The sequence below is a fragment of the Plectrocnemia conspersa genome, unplaced genomic scaffold (assembly GCF_051122295.1).
Source record: "Plectrocnemia conspersa isolate PC_06_02 unplaced genomic scaffold, ASM5112229v1 ptg000012l, whole genome shotgun sequence".
In the NCBI taxonomy this organism is placed as follows: domain Eukaryota; kingdom Metazoa; phylum Arthropoda; class Insecta; order Trichoptera; family Polycentropodidae; genus Plectrocnemia; species Plectrocnemia conspersa.
Window position 1 is genome coordinate 10,368,498 of NW_028277176.1, and position 22,747 is coordinate 10,391,244.

At 32.8% G+C, this 22,747-nt stretch overlaps 2 protein-coding genes across 7 annotated transcripts; one reads left to right on the forward strand and one right to left on the reverse strand.

Moving 5' to 3' along the window:
• Window positions 1-202: 202 nt before the first annotated feature.
• On the reverse strand, window positions 203-17,764 carry LOC148228180 (uncharacterized). Of its 6 annotated transcripts, none has more exons than XR_015811547.1 (13): window positions 17,615-17,764; window positions 15,411-15,667; window positions 14,675-14,902; window positions 14,398-14,577; window positions 13,320-13,543; window positions 13,113-13,244; window positions 8,936-10,099; window positions 8,744-8,867; window positions 8,579-8,673; window positions 6,794-6,888; window positions 6,242-6,715; window positions 3,212-4,518; window positions 203-1,326 (listed from the first exon to the last, which is right to left on the reverse strand). XR_015811547.1 is itself a non-coding variant. In XM_088199085.1 (13 exons), exons 1-13 carry the CDS (start codon window positions 17,700-17,702, stop codon window positions 1,236-1,238), a joined length of 3,294 nt encoding a protein of 1,097 aa, XP_088055211.1. In that variant the 5' UTR covers window positions 17,703-17,764; the 3' UTR covers window positions 203-1,235. The 6 variants fall into 6 exon arrangements, 4 of the variants coding, with proteins under 4 accessions (XP_088055211.1, XP_088055208.1, XP_088055209.1 ...); XM_088199085.1 differs by having other exon boundaries at window positions 3,212-3,353; XM_088199082.1 differs by having other exon boundaries at window positions 3,212-3,437.
• A 2,232-nt stretch (window positions 17,765-19,996) lies between these two features.
• Window positions 19,997-22,623, forward strand: Hmg-2 (High mobility group protein 2). Its single transcript, XM_088199972.1, has 7 exons — window positions 19,997-20,224; window positions 20,304-20,463; window positions 20,528-20,694; window positions 20,779-20,876; window positions 20,947-21,096; window positions 21,217-21,376; window positions 21,440-22,623. The coding sequence occupies exons 1-7, from the start codon at window positions 20,065-20,067 to the stop codon at window positions 21,574-21,576; spliced, it is 1,032 nt and encodes a 343-aa protein (XP_088056098.1). The 5' UTR covers window positions 19,997-20,064; the 3' UTR covers window positions 21,577-22,623.
• Window positions 22,624-22,747: the final 124 nt, after the last annotated feature.

Below are 22,747 nucleotides of genomic sequence, written 5' to 3' on the forward strand. Positions count from 1 at the left end.
CAAAAGGAAAAATTTTAACTGATCAGTTCCGAGGTGCGACAACAACGTATAATTGGTAACTCACCCAATTAAATAATAATATAGTGGCAAATATGTTATTTAGAAACATCTTATAAACCTACTGTAGCAAAAGATTCTAGTAACTCTCCAATTTTTTTATATTAATTTAAAAAATCAGAATTCATAAATCAAACAATGTATATTATATGATACTTTTATTTTATAAATCGATTAAAAAGCATAATTATCTCTTAGAAAATAAAATAAATAACATTTTCGTAACTAGTTTTCTTTCATTGAAAAATAGTATTTTTTAATAAACTGTCCACAATTAATCAAAACGATTGTTTTGATACAAATAGTGATGACTATAATATACGCATGTACGTATACACACAATACGATATATTCAATCCGAGTGATATTTCAAGTTATACAATAAAAAAATCCATTGTGTATTTCTTTACTTTTTAATTGTCTATCAGTAATTTTAAGACACTTGATGCAAATTTGATTACTCCAATATATGTAAATATACACGCATATATAATAATTATTGCACAAACGACAAAATCGAAGAGCGTGGCTCAGTAGCTACTGCCACTTAACTCAAAAATTGATTATAACTTCAGGCAAAACTTTTCTTCGAACAATAAGCCACATATTGGTCAAGTTTCAATGATAAAAATATATATATAGAGTATATCATTATTTTTTTAAATTAAGACTCGTCCAATGCGTTACTGTGACTAGGAATACATCAGGTAAAAATTTACAGTCACCAATATGCTTATAAAGCATAATTATCTTAACATATGCAGCATACCACAATTAAAAATCACATTTCAAAGACAAAACACAGAATAATTCTAAAAATAAGTGCGACTTTGTTCAAGATCAATGTTTAGATTATTTAAATTATTTTTTAGAGTAAACTTTATAGGCATGTGTGTGTAAAAATCGTCAAATATCTAGAATATCACAATTGTATAAGACTGAAACTTTGGATTATTGCGCTAAACTCAACAATGATTGTCAAACTAAACTTTCAATTACCAACCGTCCAATTCCCATCGAATACTAGCTGTCGGAATAATTATTGAAAATCATTAACAAGACCTTGCAACAGTGCGGTCGTTCTATTTTTTTAACCATCTAAAGCACTTAACTTCCATTTATATTTATAATTTTCCTAGCTTAATGAATAGAGAAAACAAGCTGTCGTTCTGCGACTGTTAGAAGGGACGCGTCGGCAACGGTGAAGCTGGTAGGCTCCAAGAGTCTGTCGTCCTTCTGGGTGGGGGCTGGGGTGGGACTCCGCTCACTCTGCAAATTATTAACAAAAATAAGTAAATCAAAACATCATATTAGAACATGCATAATGAGGTAGAACAATATAGAAGTTTGTTTCTCTCATGGGATGGTAGTGATATCAAAAATAAATAAAAATAATATAGCACAGATGGAGTAGGTAAATATATAATAACAGGTTAAAATGTGACATAATATAGTATCACGAAAAAAGGGACAAAAAATATATGGAATGCTTTTCTGAAATGGCTTTGCAAGAACGTCGTAGAAAAAAGGTCATCCGTCAGCTGCACCAAACACTTACAGATAAGCTTTTTATCAACTACATCTTACCTACCGATAAAAAGACACTAGAAAAATAATATTATATTTGTAGCGCTATCGCATAATGCAGGAGAATTACTGTTCTTTTGCATAATTCCAATATCTCACTAAAAAACTATAGTGATGATGATTTAGATGATTTCATTGATTTTTTGACTCGATTTTTTATTGAAACTAAACTTATGTTTTAATTTATCGTTTTACTACATCAATACTTGATTTAAAAAAGGGTTTCAGTATAAAATGCGTTTTCTAACTTCAAAAAGAGATAATATCTTTTAAAGCAAGTAGATTAGAATGTTTAAATTTTTAATACAAATATGCTTCTCAACATTTGGCAATAGTGCATTTAATATTTAAATTTGAAGATTCCTAGGTAAGAACATGTTGCAAAATATGAAATTTTATTCTGGACATGATAAATAAAAATATTTAAATACACATGGATAGTATTTTATAACTATTTTTATTTTTTATTTTTGAAAAGAAAACTGAAGTTAATTGTAAAACTACAGCTGAATCATTACGCAGTGTCATCTGTGTAATGGTAAATTATGGCAAATGAACATTTACTTCATTTTTTTAAAATAGCTAACCATATTTTTATGAAGGGCATGCATGACATAAATATTATAAACATATTTTTTTGATAAAATAATTTGTAAATGTAAGCAGAAGCAAGGTTCATCCCCCTCTAATGAATTTATAGTGTTTACTTAAATTCGGGTAATTCGGTATGAGAACTCTGCTATATTTGGTCATTCGGCTAAACATGTAAGGCACCAAAATAACCTTGCAACTGGTGGAGTCATTTATGCTTTGTAATATGCCCAATATTCAGAAGAACAGATGGCTTTGTTTACTGTATCGGTTCATACAAATGCCCTCTTTATTCTTTCTAATGTCACGCGAGCATTTTGTCGCTCGATGCGGTCACAATGCTAGTGCCGTGCGAGACTTTTTTCTCTCACAAAAAAATATAATTTATGCTAAGAAAAACTATTATAAGCCGTGTTGGATTTATAGAATCATCTATAAAGAAGCATTAAAAATTATGGTAACTTAAATAGCGAGTTTTAAAAGCAAGAAAACATTTTTTATCTTGAGCGGTGCCAGGTCTGTCATTACGTCCATACATAACGTCTTTCGTAAATAAAATATAAAATAAATATCAAGCGCTTGACTAAATGATTTACAGCATTGAGGCCTTTTAATGAATATGAATAACAGTTTTAACAGCAGAGGCAACTGTGAGGTCACCGCAGGTTGCTGTCGGTCCAAATCGTGGGAATATGAAATGTCTTAAAGACCTAAAGTGTTGCCTTAGTGGTGGGAATAAGTTATATAATTGCAATGATTTAACATTAAGTTAGCAAATCTAGTATTCACCATTATTTCAAAAATATTTCTAAATTAGGAATTATTAAAAAAAGATGGGAGGAGCAGTTTATCAGTTCAACCAAAGGTTAAATAAACATAAGTTAGTCTCTTATTGTTAAAAAAAACACTAATTATATTGTATTAAACTAATAGATATAAGTAATCATTATTTTTTTTACTGAAAGTAATTACATACCTTACGAAATTATGCGAGCAGTCCTGCATCCGTTTATTAATATCGTCGCAGTCACTGGTGGCAACCCGTCGCGGGAGAGGCGTCAGACGCGACGCCTTACCCGAGCCGCCGACTCCGCTCGGCGACGACGATCTACTACTCCCTGTGTGGTTGTTCGCACCCAAATGTAATTTTACATATGAAGTAAATCTCCTTTTCATAATGCCGGCTATCGAATTTAGCCAGCCTGCGTTCGTTTTTGTGATTTGTTGTGTCCGTTCGTGACAGATAGATAATGACAACAATAAACATCAATTGGTTAGAGATTAAAATCAGATTTTTAGATTAAAAAAATTAATAAAATAAAATTGAGAGCAAAATAGTGATGTATAATAACAATAATAATGATGAATAACAATATAAAAAATAAATCAAAAAGGACATAACAAATTACAAAAATTCGTTTTTTGATAAATTTAAATATTCAATCAATCAATAATCAATCAAGTGTGTGCAATAGTTGCAATAGTGACGTATCAGAATCGAAAAATAGTGTTTTTGTGTTGTATACAATATATAGATAGAATATTTACAAAAGCAAGCAAGCACAAATACAATACAATATACAAGCGTTCGTGTGGTGATAGAGACAGATAAATAGAAGTGAGTAACAACAATGAGTATAAAACAAATAAAATATACAAAAAAAAGAAGAAAAAAGAAAATATGATACAACTCGTTGGCGCCCCCGCGTGCGTCGTTTTTCGTCAATGCGGAGCGATTCCCATAGCCAAAGGAGGAGCAGACCCGAGAGAAGGCAGCCGGATGGTTATTCAGCGAGTGCGCACGAGCGAGACGGGCGAGTGATGGGTGATGTACGCATGATACACACAACAGGCAGTGGTGGATAGCAGGGGGTGTTGTTGGAAGGGACAGGGTGAGGCGGGGGTGACAATAAAACATATAACGTTAGCAATATTTTCAATGTACATTATTTTTTATATCACTAAATATATCTAAAGATCATGTTGGATTTTGATAAGCTTTTACACAGATGTAAGCGAGAAGGTATTTCAACAGCATAGCGTCTGTGATTCAATTCAGATTTTCAATATGCAATTCACAGTGAGACTATAGTGATCTAATATACTCGGACTATTAAATAACAGAGAGTACTGCATAAATAAATAGTAAGGTAGAGATTAAAGCGAAACAATTGTTTTTCCTGTTTTCATAATTGCATACGAGTGTTCAAAATAGTGTCTGAAGAAAATTAAATATATTTTTAATTTTGCAAGCATTCTTATGTCGCTTACATCCAGTGCTCTCTGTTAAAAAAACAACAATATGTACATAATAGTAAGAATATTATTTTAATTAATTAAAAATATAGTCCCATTCCATTGACAAGCATCCACATTGCTATACTTTGTCCAATATACTTAATCAGTTTGAATTTCTCGTAAATAAGCAACAGTAAGAAAGATGACAATCTATTATTATTGATATAATTTGTTTTTCAATGCCAGGTAAGTTAGGAATTCTTCGATTTTTTTTATAGTTTTTCAAATAAAGGCTCAAGTATTGGTAAGAAAATGAAAATGTATTACTTTTGATGAAATGTTGCTGCTAGTGTATCTGTAACAGTGAATACGTATTACCAGTGAAATTATATTTTCACTGGCGTTTCAAAGATATCATATTTGAATACTATTTTCCAGTGAAATTAGATGTTGCTCTAAACTGCTGTTGAAACTCAATTTGACGGTTACGAAACGTCCATCTACTGTTCAAACCCAAAACTAATCTAAGCAAATTAATACTAGATATATGGCACCCGTCAAATTGACGTGTTTCTGATTTGATTTGTATAAGCCAGTATTTTTTCCAGGTTTTTTTACGACTTTTTATATTTTATGTAAATATATTAATATTTTTATTTTCAGAAACTGGTCACTAAATACCTATTTTTAATGACACTCATCAAATTCATAGGTTTATGCCCATAAACCTGGAGTTAATCAAATCGAATATGACCTAATTAAAGTTCTAAAATTAACTATAGCTTTAGAACTCTCATTAGATTAATTCGTTTTCGTTAGGTTTACTTTATTTTAAATATCATACTATTTTGTCGAATGATTTGACATCACAATTCTGTAAATCTCTGATCATGTGGATGTATGTGTACTGAATCATACGTTTGTGAACAAATAGTTTTATTGATACTAAGCAGTGATATCATTTATTTGATACATTTTACTAGCCGAGCTAGTGAAATTATATGTATACTAGTGAAAATATGAATTTATTAATAATATATATTCACTGTAACATATATTATATATATAACACCAGTACTGATTGTGTATAACGGGCAGAGTATTCATTCAAAATTTATCATAATTTTTGGTATGTAAGAAATGTCATAAAAATATTTTTAAATATTTAAAAAAAATTATTTAATTTTCGAAAATCGAAATAACGTAAAGCACAAGAATTGAGGTTAAATTCAAAACCACCTTTGACACTTTATATTTTAAATCAGTGCATAATAAATTACATACAAATTTTATGGTAAAAAAATGTGATCAAATCTCATCTCAGTGAAATAATCTGCAAGATATGTATATACAACAAAATTTATGTCATGTTACCAAAAAAACTAAAGTAACTATACAAAAATTAAATTGAGAATTTTTGTAGTGAAATATTTGCAAAAATAGACGATATCTAAAAAATACATTGTAGGGATGAAATGATAGAGCTAAAATTAGTGTAATTTTAAATGTAAATCTTATTTATGTTTATTTTTAAGGCATGTACAGTTTATGAGATAAAAACATTGCTATGACTTAGTTATTGCTTCAAAATATTCTTGGCTTAATTTTTTTATAGATATAAATACGACATTTCATATACCATTCAATATCTTTCTCATTTCATTCTTACTGTTCTATTAATTTCTAACACACCCATCCCCACTCATTAAAGCAATTGATGAATTTTCTGCATCCAATCAAATTCCCCATATAAAAAAAAGGTACAAACCTTGTTCATCTCTATCTTTTCCGTGTGCCTTTCCATGTTTGCTGTGTAGTATGTGCAAATTATACGAATTTTCTTCTTTGCTATCGGACGATATTCGTTCGTTCTTCTTCTCCTTCTCGTTTGTACTTCTGCTCTTCTCCCGGCTGTTCTTCCTCGCCAGTTCGCTCCTGCTGTGGCTTTCCACATCCGGATTGACTTTATAACAGTCGCCGTTCTGTTCCTCCCTCATGTGATGGTGGTACGTGGACTTTTTGATCTTCGACTCAAACTGCGCGTTGGCTTCGTTTACAATCTTTTCTCTCTCGAGCCGGGGATCCGGAGGCGAGAAACACCTCTCCCTATCACTGTCAGCTCTGTAAGGCTTTATCAGATCGGGCTGCCTGTCACCGTCCAGATCGCATTGAGATTTGTATTTTGACGGTGTTCTCTCTCTTTCGCGCCACTCCCGCAACAACGGGTGCTCGGTAGCTTGAGCTGAAGATTTATTATTATAGAATTTATAATAACTTATCAAGTCAGCATTATCAACAAGGGACGACGGCGATTCCTTACAAGACGATTGATCTCGGGGTAGGCTGGGATCACGGTTAGTGCGGCGTGGTGGTTCTGGAGATCGGCCAACGCTGGTGTCTCTACTAAGGCTTGAACTTGGATACAAAAACAGACATTTAAACAAATTGACATTGAAATATTTTATTGTAGCACACAAGTCTTTATGTCATTTTAAGTAGAAAGATTTTAGATATTCAATTGAGCAACTGTTCTTGTGACCTATTTATTGACATGGCGAAGGCAAGGCGAATTGTGAATAAAACTGCTTGAAGTTAAAACGCAAATCATTAAGAATTCAAGTAATTCTGGAAATATATAAATATATCAGATAGAATCGTTAGCTCAATTAGATAAGTGTGACAACTGAATTATATTTAAGCATAATTCTGTAAATATAAAAATAGAACAACATACAATGCTTGGAAGACATTTACTAAGATTACTTACTGAGCTCCATAGAGTAAGTACAAAGCGATAAATTAGGTTTAGATATAAACAAAATGTTAATCTTAACTAATCAACCATTAATTAAAGCAATATATGGAGTAGAATCTTGGAACATGTTAAAAATAAAAATCTCTTGCTACAATGGGGCGGAAAAATAATTTGATGGCAAAAAAAGGATCTGCAATTGTCACTCTTTACCAGGACAATAGAACTCGGCGATATATTGCCTAAAAATTAAATATCTCTAAGACCACCGTGCAGGAAGATGTGAAATTTTTTAAGGATACAGGACTAAATTATAATAAACCTCGATCTGGAAGTCTTATACTTACATCAAAACAACGGAATCAGCATATAGTAATTTCAAGTAAAATAAATAGAAGGTTTACTCAACAGAAATTTGATTTCAAGTGAAAAAAAGTGGTGTTGAAAATATAGCAGTGTCAACCATTCAACATCGATTAAGAGTAGCAAAACTTGGAGGACGCATTGTTGCCAAAAAGCATTGGTTACGACAAGAAAGGGAAAGAAGAGGTATCACTAGGCTACAAAGCAGTGAAATTGGACCTTTGAAAATTTCAATAATCAGTGTGTCCAATTTCACTAATCAGTGCAAATTTTTATAGTCTGACGAAACCAAAATTTGAACTGTTTGGATCAAATCGGAGAGTATTTGTTAGACGAACTGTCAGCGAAAATATGAGTCCTGACTGCATTGTGCCAATTATAAGGAGCGGGAGTTGAAAACCTTGTGAAAATAAACGAAATTTAAAACAATTTTAGAATAGTAAGTACTACCTATGTGCAGACATTTAAACATGTCAGGTTTTATTTTTCAACAAGACAATGCTCCCAAACACTCTTCTAAATTGTGCAGGGGGTTTCTACAAAAAAAAAGAAATATTATAAATATGATTTGTCCACCCTAATCGCCAGATTTAAATCTAATTGAGCTTTTAGGGGATGAGCTTGATCAGAAAATTCGCCAGCACTCATTAAATTCCCAAATAGCCTTATGGAAACGATTATAGAGTGGGTGGGCTAACATATCAACCACTATATTGAAAAATTTAGTTATTAGAATAGGGTTAATTTTTTGATAAAAAGGTAATTATTTTTTTTTTAATTTGTTGCAAAAATATTATTTTAAATTGTAATTTTAAGTTTAATGGTGAATATGTATTTGATCTTTCATATAATTTTGTTTTCTTTATAATTTATCTAATTTATATTAAGAATATCAACAAAAAATAATTTGCTCTTAGCACTTTTGACCAGTAGTGTACATTAGAAAAATAAACAAAGACTTGTGAGACTATAAAGCATGAAGAAATATACCTAGATTGTCTAGAACTAGAATCCCAGTCTCGCCGACTACGACGCTGCCCTTGCTGATGATAAAATCTCTGAAGTACAATAGGACTTGTGTTACCCTGAGGTAAAAATAATGAAAATTAAACTATATGACATTTAAATCTACTAAGATTTTAGAATGACAAATACCTGCTGATGATGATTGCTTTCATTGCGCCACGAATCACGTTCCCGTTCTTCTTGTTCCCGCACAGCCCACCGATGAGCAGGCTGCGGTGACCACAGAGGAGGCGAGAAGCTCTTTTCAGGTGTTCTGATGAATTACAAAATATTAACCGTTTAATAATCATATAAATATGTCTTGTGTATTGAAAAAATTACCTTGAATAGCCATGTGAAGTCTGTCTTGTATCACCATACGCCTCCAAGCTAGCAGGTTGTGAGCAGCTTCCGCCCGGATTCTGATGATAAGATCCCCCGTACATCAAATTACTCCTGTTCCTTACAATTGGAGCACCCGGATACCTAGACATTGTGCATACTGAGGTAGCTGTGAAGTAGTTCGTTGGGCCGTTTGGTCTGAAGCAAGGCGGCGATGGTTCGATATCAGCTGTGATAACTTCACAACCGTCGTTCTTCAGCAAGACTAAATTTGTGGGCGATCCAAAGGCGTGCGGTGGCTCAGGATCTTGATACCCGTGCTCGTACGCCGTGGATGACACTCGATTGCGTGACGGCGAAAAATATTGCTTTCTATTGACTTCTGGCGATCCGTACGGTCGCATTTGAGAATGCATCAGTTCTTGCCGACGGTTCGGATTCGTATAATTATCGAAGCTAGATGGTCCACCTCCGCCTCCACCACCGGAGAACGGTTGATTTCTTATTTCTAGATTAGCAAAGTAGTTTTTTGTGTTGGGTGAAGTAGCTATGTGTTTATAAGGCCAACGTTCCGGATTGTTGCTATACACTACTGGGTTATTAAAAGGTCTATCTATGGATTTGATTCTAGGGCTGTAATCTTTGGGAGGTGTTTCGTTTTGAGTCTGAGCTGCACATTCAGAGTTCACTATAACGTTACTATCGGGCGATTCTAAGGTGATCTTTTCCGGTGATTTGTCTATTGGTTCATTAACTAAAGTATGCTGCTCATGAGTTATTATAGGATAAAAGGGGTTTGTGCTCGTATCTTGCTGATCTTTACTATTCACTAGAATATTTAATTCATTAGAAAAGAGTTTGTCGCTCGTAGAACTAGACGATGTTGATTTTTCACACACGTTTAAGTTGTCCATGTTCGGTAAACTGACATTATCGCGAGTCATATTGTCGTTTTGTTCACAGTTGTTTTTTTGTGCGAGTTTATTTATACTATTAACACTATTGCTCAAATGTTCGGATGCGTTGTTTGACGTTTGAATAGGCCGTTCGATGTTGGTGCTGAACGAAAACGAAGTCAAAGTTAAGCCATTTAGTAACGGATTTGATTCTTCAGCGTTGTTCAGTTGGTAAATTCGGCGGATAACAGGCGGCGTCTCCAACAATCTGCAATAGCGACACAAAAAATGTATTGAATAAGCACACAAATAGATTAATATTAATATTATAATCAAATTAAAATTAACTTAAGTGTAAATTAGCTAAACCCATTATTGGAACTAGTGTAAAAATATGTATTAGTCTTACCATATAGTTTGTATTAGAGATAAAAGGAATCCACACAACACAATCCATGCAAATTAAAAATGCCTTAATCGCTTCCTTGTCAAGTACAATCAATTTTTTGTTTATAATTGATCATACTTATGGGATGTAAAAAAATCACATTACACACACACAAATCAATACGTGCTATAACTAGAAAAAACAGTAAATTTACCAGAAAATACATTGATAGAGTGAAATTGTATCATTGTTTACGACTATAACTTTCTGTTGTCATACGACAAATAGATTTAGCTAATAATAGGTATAAGGTGAAGCCATGAAAGTTCATATTATAGAACAGTTGTGACTTGTTGTTACTTTGTAAAACACAATATTTGTTTTTACCACATAGATAACTCAAATTATGTGATCTTGCACACTGATTTCAGTTGTATCATAAATTGTTTTCTAATATTTAATATTGTTCTTAAAAATTCGTAATTTTTAAACATTTTTGCTTTGACAAAATAAGAAATATTTTTTAAGACAAATTATGATTAATAGTATATATTGAATATATTTCAACTGGTAAAGGTGATCCAACTTTAGTTTCCGAACTTTTTTTATAAAAACACATAAATTTAAGTCTTCATCAAATTTTTACAAAATTAATCGAACATTTGATGTATTTCATAAATTATGAAAAATAATATCAATTAAACGGGCGCTTTTGGACCTTTTGCAGCAGCCGATCCTTTCGATGATTTTTTCGTACATTTCGGGCGGTATCTCGGCTATAACTTGAGGGATGTTGGTTTTTAGGTGCTCCAACATCTTGGGTTTGTCAACGTAGACACGATTCTTAGCGTAACACCACAAAAAAAAGCCAATGGCATGACGTCACTGGTGACGTCAATGCAATTGACGTCACCAAAAGGTGAAATAATGCGACATGGGAACTTTTCACGCAAAACATCCAACATTGTACCCGATGTGTGGCAAGTTGCACCGTCTTGATGGAATATCTTCGATTTCGTGCCAAAAATATTCGATTATAATGCGACTATAGCACTCACCATTGTATGTATATATGGCCCAATGATGCCACCTGACCACAATGCGCACCAGTCACTTTTGGAGCATGTAATGGTCTCTCGTGAATCATATAAGGATTTTCCTCGCCCCATATGTGGCAATTTTGCTAATCAACATACCCAGAGATGTGAAAATATGCCTCATCAGAGAAAATTTTCTTTGAAAAATCAGCATCAACTTTCTGCTGCTCTAACACCCAATCTGCGTGAATTCTTCACTGTATCTGGGCTTCAATTCTAGTGTTATCTGAATTTTATATGGGTGTAGGTCCAGATGCAAAATGTGTCAAAGAGAGCCATATTAAAAGCTCAAAAGTTGCGAAAGCCAACGAGTTAACAATTCTAGGTCTTTGGCCACACTTTTACTACAGCAGGAATATTCTCAGCTGAACGGATGTCACAATGATGCACAGGCCCTACCCTTCTCCAACGTTTCCAATATCTTCAAATTTTATTACTACTTTGCGAATTGTTCGCTCAGTGGGACGATAAAATTGACCATAATCTTTCCGTAAATTTCAATACACAGTTTGTACAGAATTATTTCTGTAGAGCAATAAAACAATTTTAACGTGTTGAACGTTGATTAAGCGATCCATTTCGTAAATATGTTGTTGCAAACTAACATTCGACACTTTAAAGATTCGTGATTATTGACAGAAGTCTGATTTATAGTGCTGCCATCATAGGAAACTCGAATTGGATCAACCTGTACTAAATTATGAATTTTTCAAGTGGAAAATAATTATTATTTATTTACAGTGGCATTTTTTTCAGATAAAAATATTACTACAAAAAATTTTACTAGACTGTAACTAGTTTTTGCTAGCATATTTTTTAATAGACGATTTTGACAAAATACTTAATTTTTGATTATGATTAACATTAATCTTTGGAATATAATAGGATAGATTTAATGCTAAGTTTTAGGCTAAGTGGAAAAAGGGAAAAAAATCAGTACAAAAAAATGTTTAGCTTTTTTATATCGTATTTAAAAAAAATGCTAAAAACAAAAACAACTAAACATATTAAAAAAAATAATTACAAAACTTTAATAAAAAAAACTAATGAAATTGAAATTAGCATGTACTTTTACTTTTAAATCGTGCTATATTATCTTTATCGTGAAAACTGTAAGTTTTAAATACAGATTAATAAAGAGTAAATAAGAGTAATTAAAAACCAAGGATTTATAAAAAAAAAAATTAGACAATTCAGCAAAAACCCAAAAATATTTATATATCTTTTAAGGGTGTAGTCACTAGTTGAAAGGTAACTTATATTGTAACAATAACAATGATACAGTAAGTTACTAGGGAATGCTTTATACATATAGAAATTTAAGTGGTTTCATTGGGACACGTGATTATTTAATGCCGTCTAACGGCGATGCTCTAAATTTTTATTGTAGAACTATTATTCAATTTTAATTTAATAATCATCATTGTGCCTTGCACTACTAGCTTGACCATATTTAATCATAATAATAATCTAATCTTATGTAATATGATCAGATTTACATTTATAATATAAATTAAAATCTCCCAAGCACAATAGAAGTTCATGTGGGATTTGAACCCGCATACTTTCAAATTATTGTGCTGGAATTATAACATTACTTAAAAGCAATAAAATGCATTACTTTCAACTTTACGCTATCGCTGTTAGGTATAAAAATTGTGCCAACAGTGTTACATTAATTCAATTAAAAAAGTGCATTAATAACACAATTATTATTAAATAAGGCATGCGGAGACTTTTAAGTTTTTCTTTCGAGTTTGAGGACATACGTTAAAGTGGGGAGCATGCATACCTACCGCGGCGAACCAGGTGGTAGAGCAGAAGCGAGCCAATTTCCAACACATGCACTTGTGGCAGTCGCCCGTTTAACAAATGGGTGCTCTAATAAAGCAATGTATTTCGGACGATTTCTATAATCCTTTATTAGGCTGAAACACAATAAAACAACATCACTATTATAGCATTACATGATTATAAATATCTTATTAATATTAGACAGATACCACTGTTTGACAAAACATCTCAGCTCTTCGGAGAATTCGGGGCTATTCGGCAAAGCAGGCGGAGCTTCCTCGATCACTTTTGAGAGTACTTCGAAATCGTTTGTGCAGTCCCTGTAAGGATACCTCCCGGTGGCTAGTTCGACTAGTGTTATTCCTAATGACCACACGTCCGCCCGGATGTCATAATCAGGTTTTTGTGGATCGGGTGGATTTATACGTTCAGGCTAAGAAAAATAATAGCATTAATATTTAATCGGTCGCTGTGGTTTCCAAAATAATGTAATCCAATATATTATTTAAATTGATTTTGAAAGACTTTCAATAAGTCGTTTGTCATTTTATTTGTAATCTCACTAAAAACTTTTCTTATATTATAGAAAGTTCTTTAAATATAATATTATGTAAGTAGCTACTTAAATATTTAATTGAATTACTACATCATAATATAGCTTTAATAACAGGCTATTCAAGCATAAATGATATTTATTATTTTTTCTGCGAATATTTTTTGTCTTAATTTAAAAAAAAATTGTATAAGAATTTAAAACGAACAATACTTAGTAGATGATAAGAAAAAAATATAATACTGGCTGTAACTTTCATTTAATTCAATTGATAAGATAATGGACGAAGAAGCTACAGTTATTCAGTTGAGTTTAAAAATTTTCTGGATCCAAGTGGATTACAACAGCACACATTAACCCTGAAGGTTGGTAGCCCTTTTGTGCTGCTGATGAATTATGAACCACAACTGTGTAATTAAACACGATAAAAGCAGTGAACACATGCTATAGATATAGAGACAATGAATCTGACAATAACAAAAATAAGTATCAAGATAAAAATTACTTCATCCACGACAAAAATATTTTTAAATCTGTGATCTTGTTCGACATTGTACTGTTTGTTAGCGGCTGTTTCTTCACCGCCAAAATTAAAAATTCCCTCTTTGGCAATATTAATAAAAATAATACTCATTCTATTGGTATTTCAAGATATAATTGCTACAAAAAGTCATAGGTTGCCAATAACAGCTTTTGTGTCCATTTATTTAAAAAATAAATATGTAAATACTCACTGCCATATAAGCTGCACAGCCTGCTCCTCTTGTTTTCGCCTTTGAATCAACCAGTCTTCCGCTGATTCCAAAATCGCATAATTTGATGACTCCTCGTTCATCTATTAAAATATTAGAAGGCTTCACATCTCTATGGATCACGTCGTGTTCGACTTTGAGATAAGAGAGCGCCTTTACAGTCTAAAATAAATGTTAATTATATTTATTAACGACACTCGTGCAGTCAGTATTGAGGAAAAGTAAATTAGGACCAAGTCTGAATTATATGAATACTCACTGCTACAGTCAAATTTCCGAGTATATCTTCGGGAATGGGTCCACTGAGACGTTTTAAGATCTTATCAAAACAAGATGCCATCAGTTCCATACAAATCCAAACGTCAGCTTCTGTTATAAAATATCCTAAGCAGCGTACTATATAAGGGCACCCGTGCGATCTCAATACAACTTCCAAATCCATCAGTATCCTTTTATTTTCTTCGGAATTGCCGGACCGCCGCATTTGCTGCAATATCACTCAACATTAATTATTTCAATAGGCTTTAAATTTCACCACACCCAATAATCACTGCCTTTAAAAGATTGCAGAATCATCAGTTATATTACCTATATGGGTATAATTAGCACACGCAGAGTTTTAAACACTGCTATATTGTTTTTAAAATGCGGTTTTCAAATAAATATAATACTAACAACGTATTATATTGTATCTTTTTGTAAACTTTACTTTGTAAATATCTGTTAAATTCATCAACCATCTTAATTAAAAATAGCAGTTGTATAAGAAATTAAAAAAAATATGTTTGTTAAAAATAATAATCTAATTGAGATGTCAAAAATGTTTTATAACATATTTTTTAACTAAGAAAGCATAATAATTTAAACATTTTTACACACAGAAGTCTACCGGCTTCATGTAACATTTGCCGGATGGAATTTTTGTGAGGAAAACCTTTTTGGGAAAAGTAATGATGTAAGATTTTATATAATATATGTAATTTTACAATGCTTACTTTTACTGCTATGATGGTGCCGGAGGGTTTGTGCAGCATTTTGACTACATGGCCGCATGTGCCATTTCCCAGCTCGCCCAGATGCTGAAGGTCGGTTGTTTCGGATCGATATTTCTTACCATCTATTGTCAATAGGCCGCTCATTTTGTAGATCTCTCTAATTTTAGCTTCCGTTTCTATGGAGGCTTGAGAAACTGGCGGCGCAGGTATTGACGATAGTTCTAATTGGTTTCGTGGTCGAGTTCGTGCACGCATCTCTGAAAAGGATAAAAAATTAGCTCAGAATAAGACATGTGAAATGACATATATTATATCTTAAATAGCTACATTGTTAAAATGCCATGCACTTTTCAATTTGAGAAAATACCTTGTGAATTTGTGTGGGACTTCTTACAATCTAAAGACAGGTTTTATAGAGTTGAAGATTTCATAAGTTGCTTAATTAAATAAACAGAGAGTACTCTGAACATTGTTTCACAAAGCTACATGTATTATATACCATATTTATAGATACTTATACTGAGAGATAGAAAGAGAAGATATTATTGCTTGCAATCTTGGACATTCTTGCGATTGATTTGTTGTCCAGGTGATTTATATTGAAGCCTAGACAGATTTAGGTGGAACCTTAACTATATGGAACTATCATAAGTAACTACGGTTTAAGATCATCCTATATAAAATAAACTTCCTATTATAAAATAATAAACATGTCATGGTTCTTCCTGAGTTTCGTTTACTTCGTTATGCTGTTACAAATGTATAATTTGTATACAGTGTATATAACATATATGATCTTTATTTTTTGAATTCAAAGACCATATAACAGTAATTTTCTTAGATTAGTTGAATATTTAAATAAATATGATTCAAATACGAAAATCTAGTTTCATTATCTTTCAATGACAATATGGGGCAAGAGTATATTTGTGGCTCCTTTGTACGAAACTCAATTATCGGGAAAGTCAAAATGATTAAATATTGTTCAGATTTATCTTTTAAGGAACAAACAACATTGATTATTTATTATGTCAAGTTAAACAAATTGGAATTTTTAATTCAATAATGTTTTATTAATTTTGCAAGTAAAACCAGACAAGTGTACAAGGTTCCGATCAGTTCCAATTATAATGTTATTTTACAAGAAAATATCAACGGTACATTCTGCGTATATTATACTTTAAATCGTGTCAGATTGGATTTAGCAGAATCTTAACTTAATGAAGCTATAACATTTTGGTACTGTTTAGCAAATTTATAATTTCTTTACTTGTAGACCAAAAAGATGGGTATTAAAAAACATTTTGATTTATTTTACAAAATATCTCAAAGACAACAATCTGCTTTAAATGATATTGGTGTAAAAAGCTTTCTAGTTGATAAGCAAACACAGATTCCTTAATCTGAAGTTTTTTTAGCAAAATTTGAATGTGTTAATAATATCTATAATAGTTAGATTAAAATTGCTGGAGTAATTAAATCAAACGAATACTAAATGTAGAAAAATATGTAACTGAGAGCCTAACTAAACATATAAAATAATTTAAGAAAAATTTGACAAAATCATTTAATAATAAATGCCTAAATTTCAAACTGTTTTTTCTAGTTGTATTTTTTTAAGAGTTAATAATTTAATGAAATGGATTATGGGTAATAAAAGCAAGATTATTATAAAAGTAACACGAAAATGAATAAATGAAGAAGATTGTTTACAAATCCAATATTAAATCAGCATTTTGTGTTCTTAAACGGATTATAACCTTTCTATAATCAACAATGAGTCAAGAGCGACTAAATAAACATAAATTTGGATAATTTTTATTAAATATTTTTTTTATAATTCAACAAATATTGAATACCACTGAAAATAGATTACAATTTTTAAATTTCCATCTCCATAGTTTTAAATTTTAAAAATCCACAAAATATCATTTCCCTATAGACTCGCACTTTCTCTGAAAAGCATTCTTTCTGTTTTTAATGCAGATTGCATTGAAAAATCTAATTAGAATATCGAATTTGTGCAAATCAAAGTCGTTTACTCGTCAGTGTGAAAATGGTACACTGGGGGCAAGGTACGATATTGGAAGTTACGGAAGAAGGTATTGCGAGGCGAAAGGCGCGCGGGGGGCGACGAAGGCGTCGCGGACAAAGGAGGCGTTCGCGTTATAGTCGGCGGGCAGGACGGGGAGCGACGGCCTCACCCATTCTGGGGCGCTGCGGCTGGGGGCGCTCAGCGATGAGGCGCTCCTCCAGCACCTGCAGGCGGCTGTTGATCGAGCGGCCCGACATCTCGCACACGGCACCACTGACAGCGACACCCGCACCCCTCCTCTCTATTATTCCCACGCAGTGTTGCCGCGCTGTAGAATCGACGGCGCTTCCATCCGAAGGAAACTATTTTCTTATTATAGGATTATTAACTTTTAACGACAACATTTATCCTACAACTATATTATTATCATTTAAAATCTCACGTTCAATTCTGCTGCGTCATTATTTTACCCCCAAAATGTCTCGTTTTTAAAAGCAATTCAAATATAAAACTCAATTTACTTTTTCATATTCAAATTATATTTTTTTAAGCTTTCATTAAAATATCGTTTAACACGTTTACTTTTAATATAATATTAATGTATGAACACCCTTTCGAAAAATAATTATAAAATTCTTCCACTTCGCGAATAATTACCGATGGGTAGAGTAATATAAATAAATAAGTGAATAAATTGAATAAATTATAAATGCGGTTATAAGTGAATACAAAGATACATTGCTTACTGCAAGCAGCTTAGCAAAAATTAGTATATAACTATTTTTGCAATCAGTTGTGTTTATTATCATATTTGGGGGGGGGGGGGATAAAACTGTAAGTAGGGATTTCTTCATTTGTTTATTGTTTATTGTCGTGAGTGTGAACTCAACAAATGTAAAGTATTTCTACGTGCACGCGTATATGTTTAGGCCGGTTTCACACGTGCCGGATGGATTCACCCGGCACCGGGCCGGCGCCGTTTACAAAGCTTTCACACGTGGCCGGTCTCTGGCCGGTTTCTGGCCGGTTTCTTCCCAACCCGACCTATACCTCGTCAACTGATGCCAGTCATTTAGGATTAACGGCTTCACATAAGTCCTTCCACGCATTTCGCGTTATTTTTTTATTTTTGTATGTATTCTACTAAGATAATTAAAAGAGATTACATTAATATAATTAAAATTTCGAGGTCTATTTCTTCCGCTATTGCCTAAACACGAGGAATATATTTATTAATTTTATTACAAGATACCACAATCACTGTCAACGGCCCGGTTCATGTTTGAGTTTTACCCCCACCACACTCAACTCGGTACCCGGCGCCGGACAGTTTAGTGAGCGCGACCGGCGACAACCCGGCAGTCAGCGTCGGGCCGGCGCCGGGTAGATTTGTCCGGCACGTCTGAAATGATAGGTACTAGCCCATACAACACCATCCCCACTACACGGCGCCGGCCCGGTGCCGGGCAAATCCACCCGGCACGTGTGAAACCGGCCTTACTGAATAGAGTGAGAGACGGATTTTCAATGTTGATAGCCGTCGTAGGTTGCAATTGGGGCAGATATTTCAATGAGAACTACGGCTGGGAAGAACATTTACAAACTCACTAAACAAATGGAATCCACACTTAAATTATACCCACCAAGGGTAATAGTGTTATTACGTATTTTAACTACGTGGGTGAATACGGGGATGTGGCAAAATTTAATAATTTGTGAAATTTTATTTGCTAATAAGGATTTGTTATGTATTTGTTATGTGCAAAATAATTGGTCCATATTTATCTATTAAAATTAGCTGTTTTCTTAGTTTTTCGTTCATATTTTGCCGACGGAATTGTGACGGGTGACAATTAGATACAGATTAAGCGGCTGCAGTAGTAATTTATTGTGATATGGAGGTGTTCACATGGTTTACAAAGTACGGGGCGGGCGCGCCACGGTGCGCGTCCGAATCCCTAAGATTGCCAGGTGAGAGAAAAAACCATCACGCCAGTGTTACCTGAGTACCGCCAAGTTTTGGGCATAATGAAAATCTATATTTAAATATAAATAAGCTTCAACAAGAGGAGGCGAGAAACAGTCATTACAGCAACTCAGATACCACAACAAGAGCACACGCGGGAGCACGAATTTCCATATGTAGATTAGTTTCTATCAAAGTTATTAATTTATATTTGTTTGTAACGGTTATTTTTCTACCCCAAGATAAATTTTGAAAATTCGTATCGCCAAAATGGATTTTTTAAAATCATAATTAGATTGTTTTCTAGATAGCTGTTCTTTTTCTAAACGCCTTGTTATTCTTTTTATTGTAACAGCTGCATTGTGTCCTAATTTAAATTCGAATAAAAAAGACTCGCACAACATATTTGTAAATTACAAATATCCAAAGGGGTTGAAAATTGCTTAGAACGTTTCTCAATCGCAATACGGTACATACATTTAAAATGTATCACTAAAAAACTACTACATATAAAAACAACTAATAAATATTACAATATTTTTGGGTTGCTCGTCTTCTGTTTCTGCAAGAATTTAACACATAAAAGTTTTGGTCAATGGCCACTAAAAAAGTTGTCAGGGCATTGTGCGAATGTCAGCGTCGAGAGTCGAGTAATGGAGACGGTCGAGGCTCATTCGATCGAAGAAACGGTCGATCAGCCTTCGACGACCCCCGTCGCTGAACTAAATAATGCATCAACCACCAAGTTCCGTGGCAAAAAGCGTAAAACGAAGACCCCGAGAGACGTGACCGCCCCCAGGCAACCCCTCACAGGCATGTCCATTGAAACGGACAACTTTCAATGAAAATCTTATTTTTATTTAATAAAATCGATGCCAAATCGTCGCTTTAGGTTACGTGCGATATTTGAACGAGCGCCGAGAGACTTTGAGGGCTGCAAATCCTAGATTAGGTTTCGCCGAAGTCACGAGACGGCTGGCGAGCGAATGGAGTCAACTGCCGGCTGAGGAAAAGCAGCAGTACTTGGACGCCGCCGAACAAGACAAAGAGAGGTATTTAATAACTGTAAGTTGTAACTTTTGGTTATTCGAATGATGATAACTTTTATTCGGTTAGATATGTGAAGGAACTGTCAGCTTATAAAGAAACTGATGCTTATCGAGTTTTTCGTCAATTGCAATTGGAGCGAAAAGAAGCTGCTAGTGGAGTTTTAGGAAGCGCACCTAAAAAGCCACGTAATTCGACTGTTGTTCAACCTAATAAGCCGATAATGGAAAAACCTGGTATTGTATTATTACAACTTATTTTACTTGTATTATATTTTCATCAAGTTTTTTAAATTAGCAAAAATATTTTTTCATATCTAGTGGAACCAGTTAACATGAACGGCAATGCTGTAGGACCGTTGCCGATCACACCACACATACCACCGCTGCCAATAGCAAAAATAGTAACTGCACCAACTGTACGTTTTTTTCTATTATGAAAATATGAGCATGTATTTCAATTAACTAAAACTTTTTCTCTAATTTCAGACTGTTGTGAATCCTCTACCGAGTAGAACGGACGGATTACATCCAGAAGTAGACATTCCTATATTTACGGAACAATTTTTACAACATAATAAATTGAGAGAGACGGAATTACGGCAGCTTCGTAAAGCTAATACTGATTACGAGCAGCAGGTATTATTTTAACCCGATTGGTCCAAATCGACTCAATAAAATATGCCTTTACAATCCAAAATAAATATTTTTTTTTTGTTATGAGCTAATTAGTTTGTGTTTAATAATTATTCTTTTTAGAATGCCATTCTACAAAAGCACATCGAAAACATGAGAGGAGCTGTAGAACGATCCAAAAACGAGACTACAGATCAAGTGGATCGCACGGCTGCTCTTCATTCACATTTCAACTTTTTAGTTGAGAAATTGGTGTCTGTTTTTGGGTCAATTGCATTACCAGGTATTTTTAAATAAGCATATCTATTAAAAATGAAGTAGTACTTAATATATAATCGCGTTCTAGGCGGACCGTCAGGAGCTACGAAACAAAACATCGAACAATACATGGAACATTTGAAAACTATCGCAGTCGAAAATAAAAATAACGCCACAGTCAAACAGGCGAAAGACTTATTAAATAAGATCGATATTACTGTATAATGTGTATTTTAAGTTTATAATGTAAGTCTTTTTTATTGATTGTAAATATTATATAGGGTTTAGTTATTACCAATTATTTTGAGAGAGAGAGAGCATGTATTTTTTATTTCAATTTTTGAAGAATTATCTTCTTGGACAAACTGTCAATTTCCGAGAATAGAGATTGATCAATTCAGTTTTGTATTTATATGTACCATATAAAAAAAATGAATTCGTATGTGTAGAGAGTTTTGTGATTGTTGATTTTATTTTATACGTTAATTAGTTTTTATACGTAACGTATTAGTTCAGTAATAAATTTATATAAAAAATGGTTCGTTTAATTTAATAGGCTTATTTTGGATTTCCAATGGGTCTTAAACTTATTTTTTTGTTAATTCGGTGATTAAAAATTCAATTGTGTTAATGTTAATTTTGCTAATTGATTAGCTATTTTGTAGCACAAAAAGTGACATGAGTAAAAACAGGGTGGAAATTTTGCTAATTGAATGAAATTTAATTTTAACAAATGATGTCTGGATTGCTTAATTTAGGCTTAAAATAATTTTATAGATCACAGTTAATTAACTTACTATTATAAATAAATATTATTTAGAATTGTATGATTAGAATAGTTCATTAGTTGAATATAACTTTATATGACAATCCTAATATTATTTCAAAATTTATTCTCTGCAAAATATTCATCTCGTAAAATAACCAATACTTAACAATTGTGTCTATCCAAGTTCACATTTAAAAAATAAATCTATTTTACCTTACATTTAGTATTCCTGCTGTTCAAATTTGGGCAGTAAATTAATATTTAGATTATAGATTCACAAACTTAATTGACTTGTTGGCGACGAAATTCTTCATTGCCCACTTTCGGAAAACATTTCATTTAATAATAAATTGTAATCGTAGCAATGCCCGGATATTTTTTCAATTTTATCAAAACATTTATGTAGCTTGTGAAATTTTAAATTTTCAAATAGCAAGTTTTAAAATAAAACCTTTAAGAACTAAAATTATTTACTGAAATAAAACAAAAAATGCACACTTTTACATAAGGATTTCATTAATAATATATTATTGACTAATATCAAAGTAAGAGAATCTTTTTTGCTATTTAAATTTATTTTTTGTATTATTTAAAATTAAAAATGATATTTATATTAAATATTTGATA

What these genes read in the sequence shown, in the direction of transcription:
- LOC148228180 (XM_088199081.1), bottom strand. Translation starts at nt 17,702, where the DNA reads ATGTCGGGCCGCTCGATCAACAGCCGCCTGCAGGTGCTGGAGGAGCGC. An exon ending in GCCGCAGCGCCCCAGAATGG is followed by an intron (nt 15,668 to 17,614) that starts GTGAGGCCGTCG and finishes TATCCTTTTCAG; the next exon opens with AGATGCGTGCACGAACTCGA. An exon ending in CTACCACCTGGTTCGCCGCG is followed by an intron (nt 10,100 to 13,112) that starts GTAGGTATGCAT and finishes TCGCTATTGCAG; the next exon opens with ATTGTTGGAGACGCCGCCTG.
- Hmg-2 (XM_088199972.1), top strand. Translation starts at nt 20,065, where the DNA reads ATGGAGACGGTCGAGGCTCATTCGATCGAAGAAACGGTCGATCAGCCT. An exon ending in CCCCAGGCAACCCCTCACAG is followed by an intron (nt 20,225 to 20,303) that starts GCATGTCCATTG and finishes TCGTCGCTTTAG; the next exon opens with GTTACGTGCGATATTTGAAC. An exon ending in GCCGATAATGGAAAAACCTG is followed by an intron (nt 20,695 to 20,778) that starts GTATTGTATTAT and finishes TTTCATATCTAG; the next exon opens with TGGAACCAGTTAACATGAAC.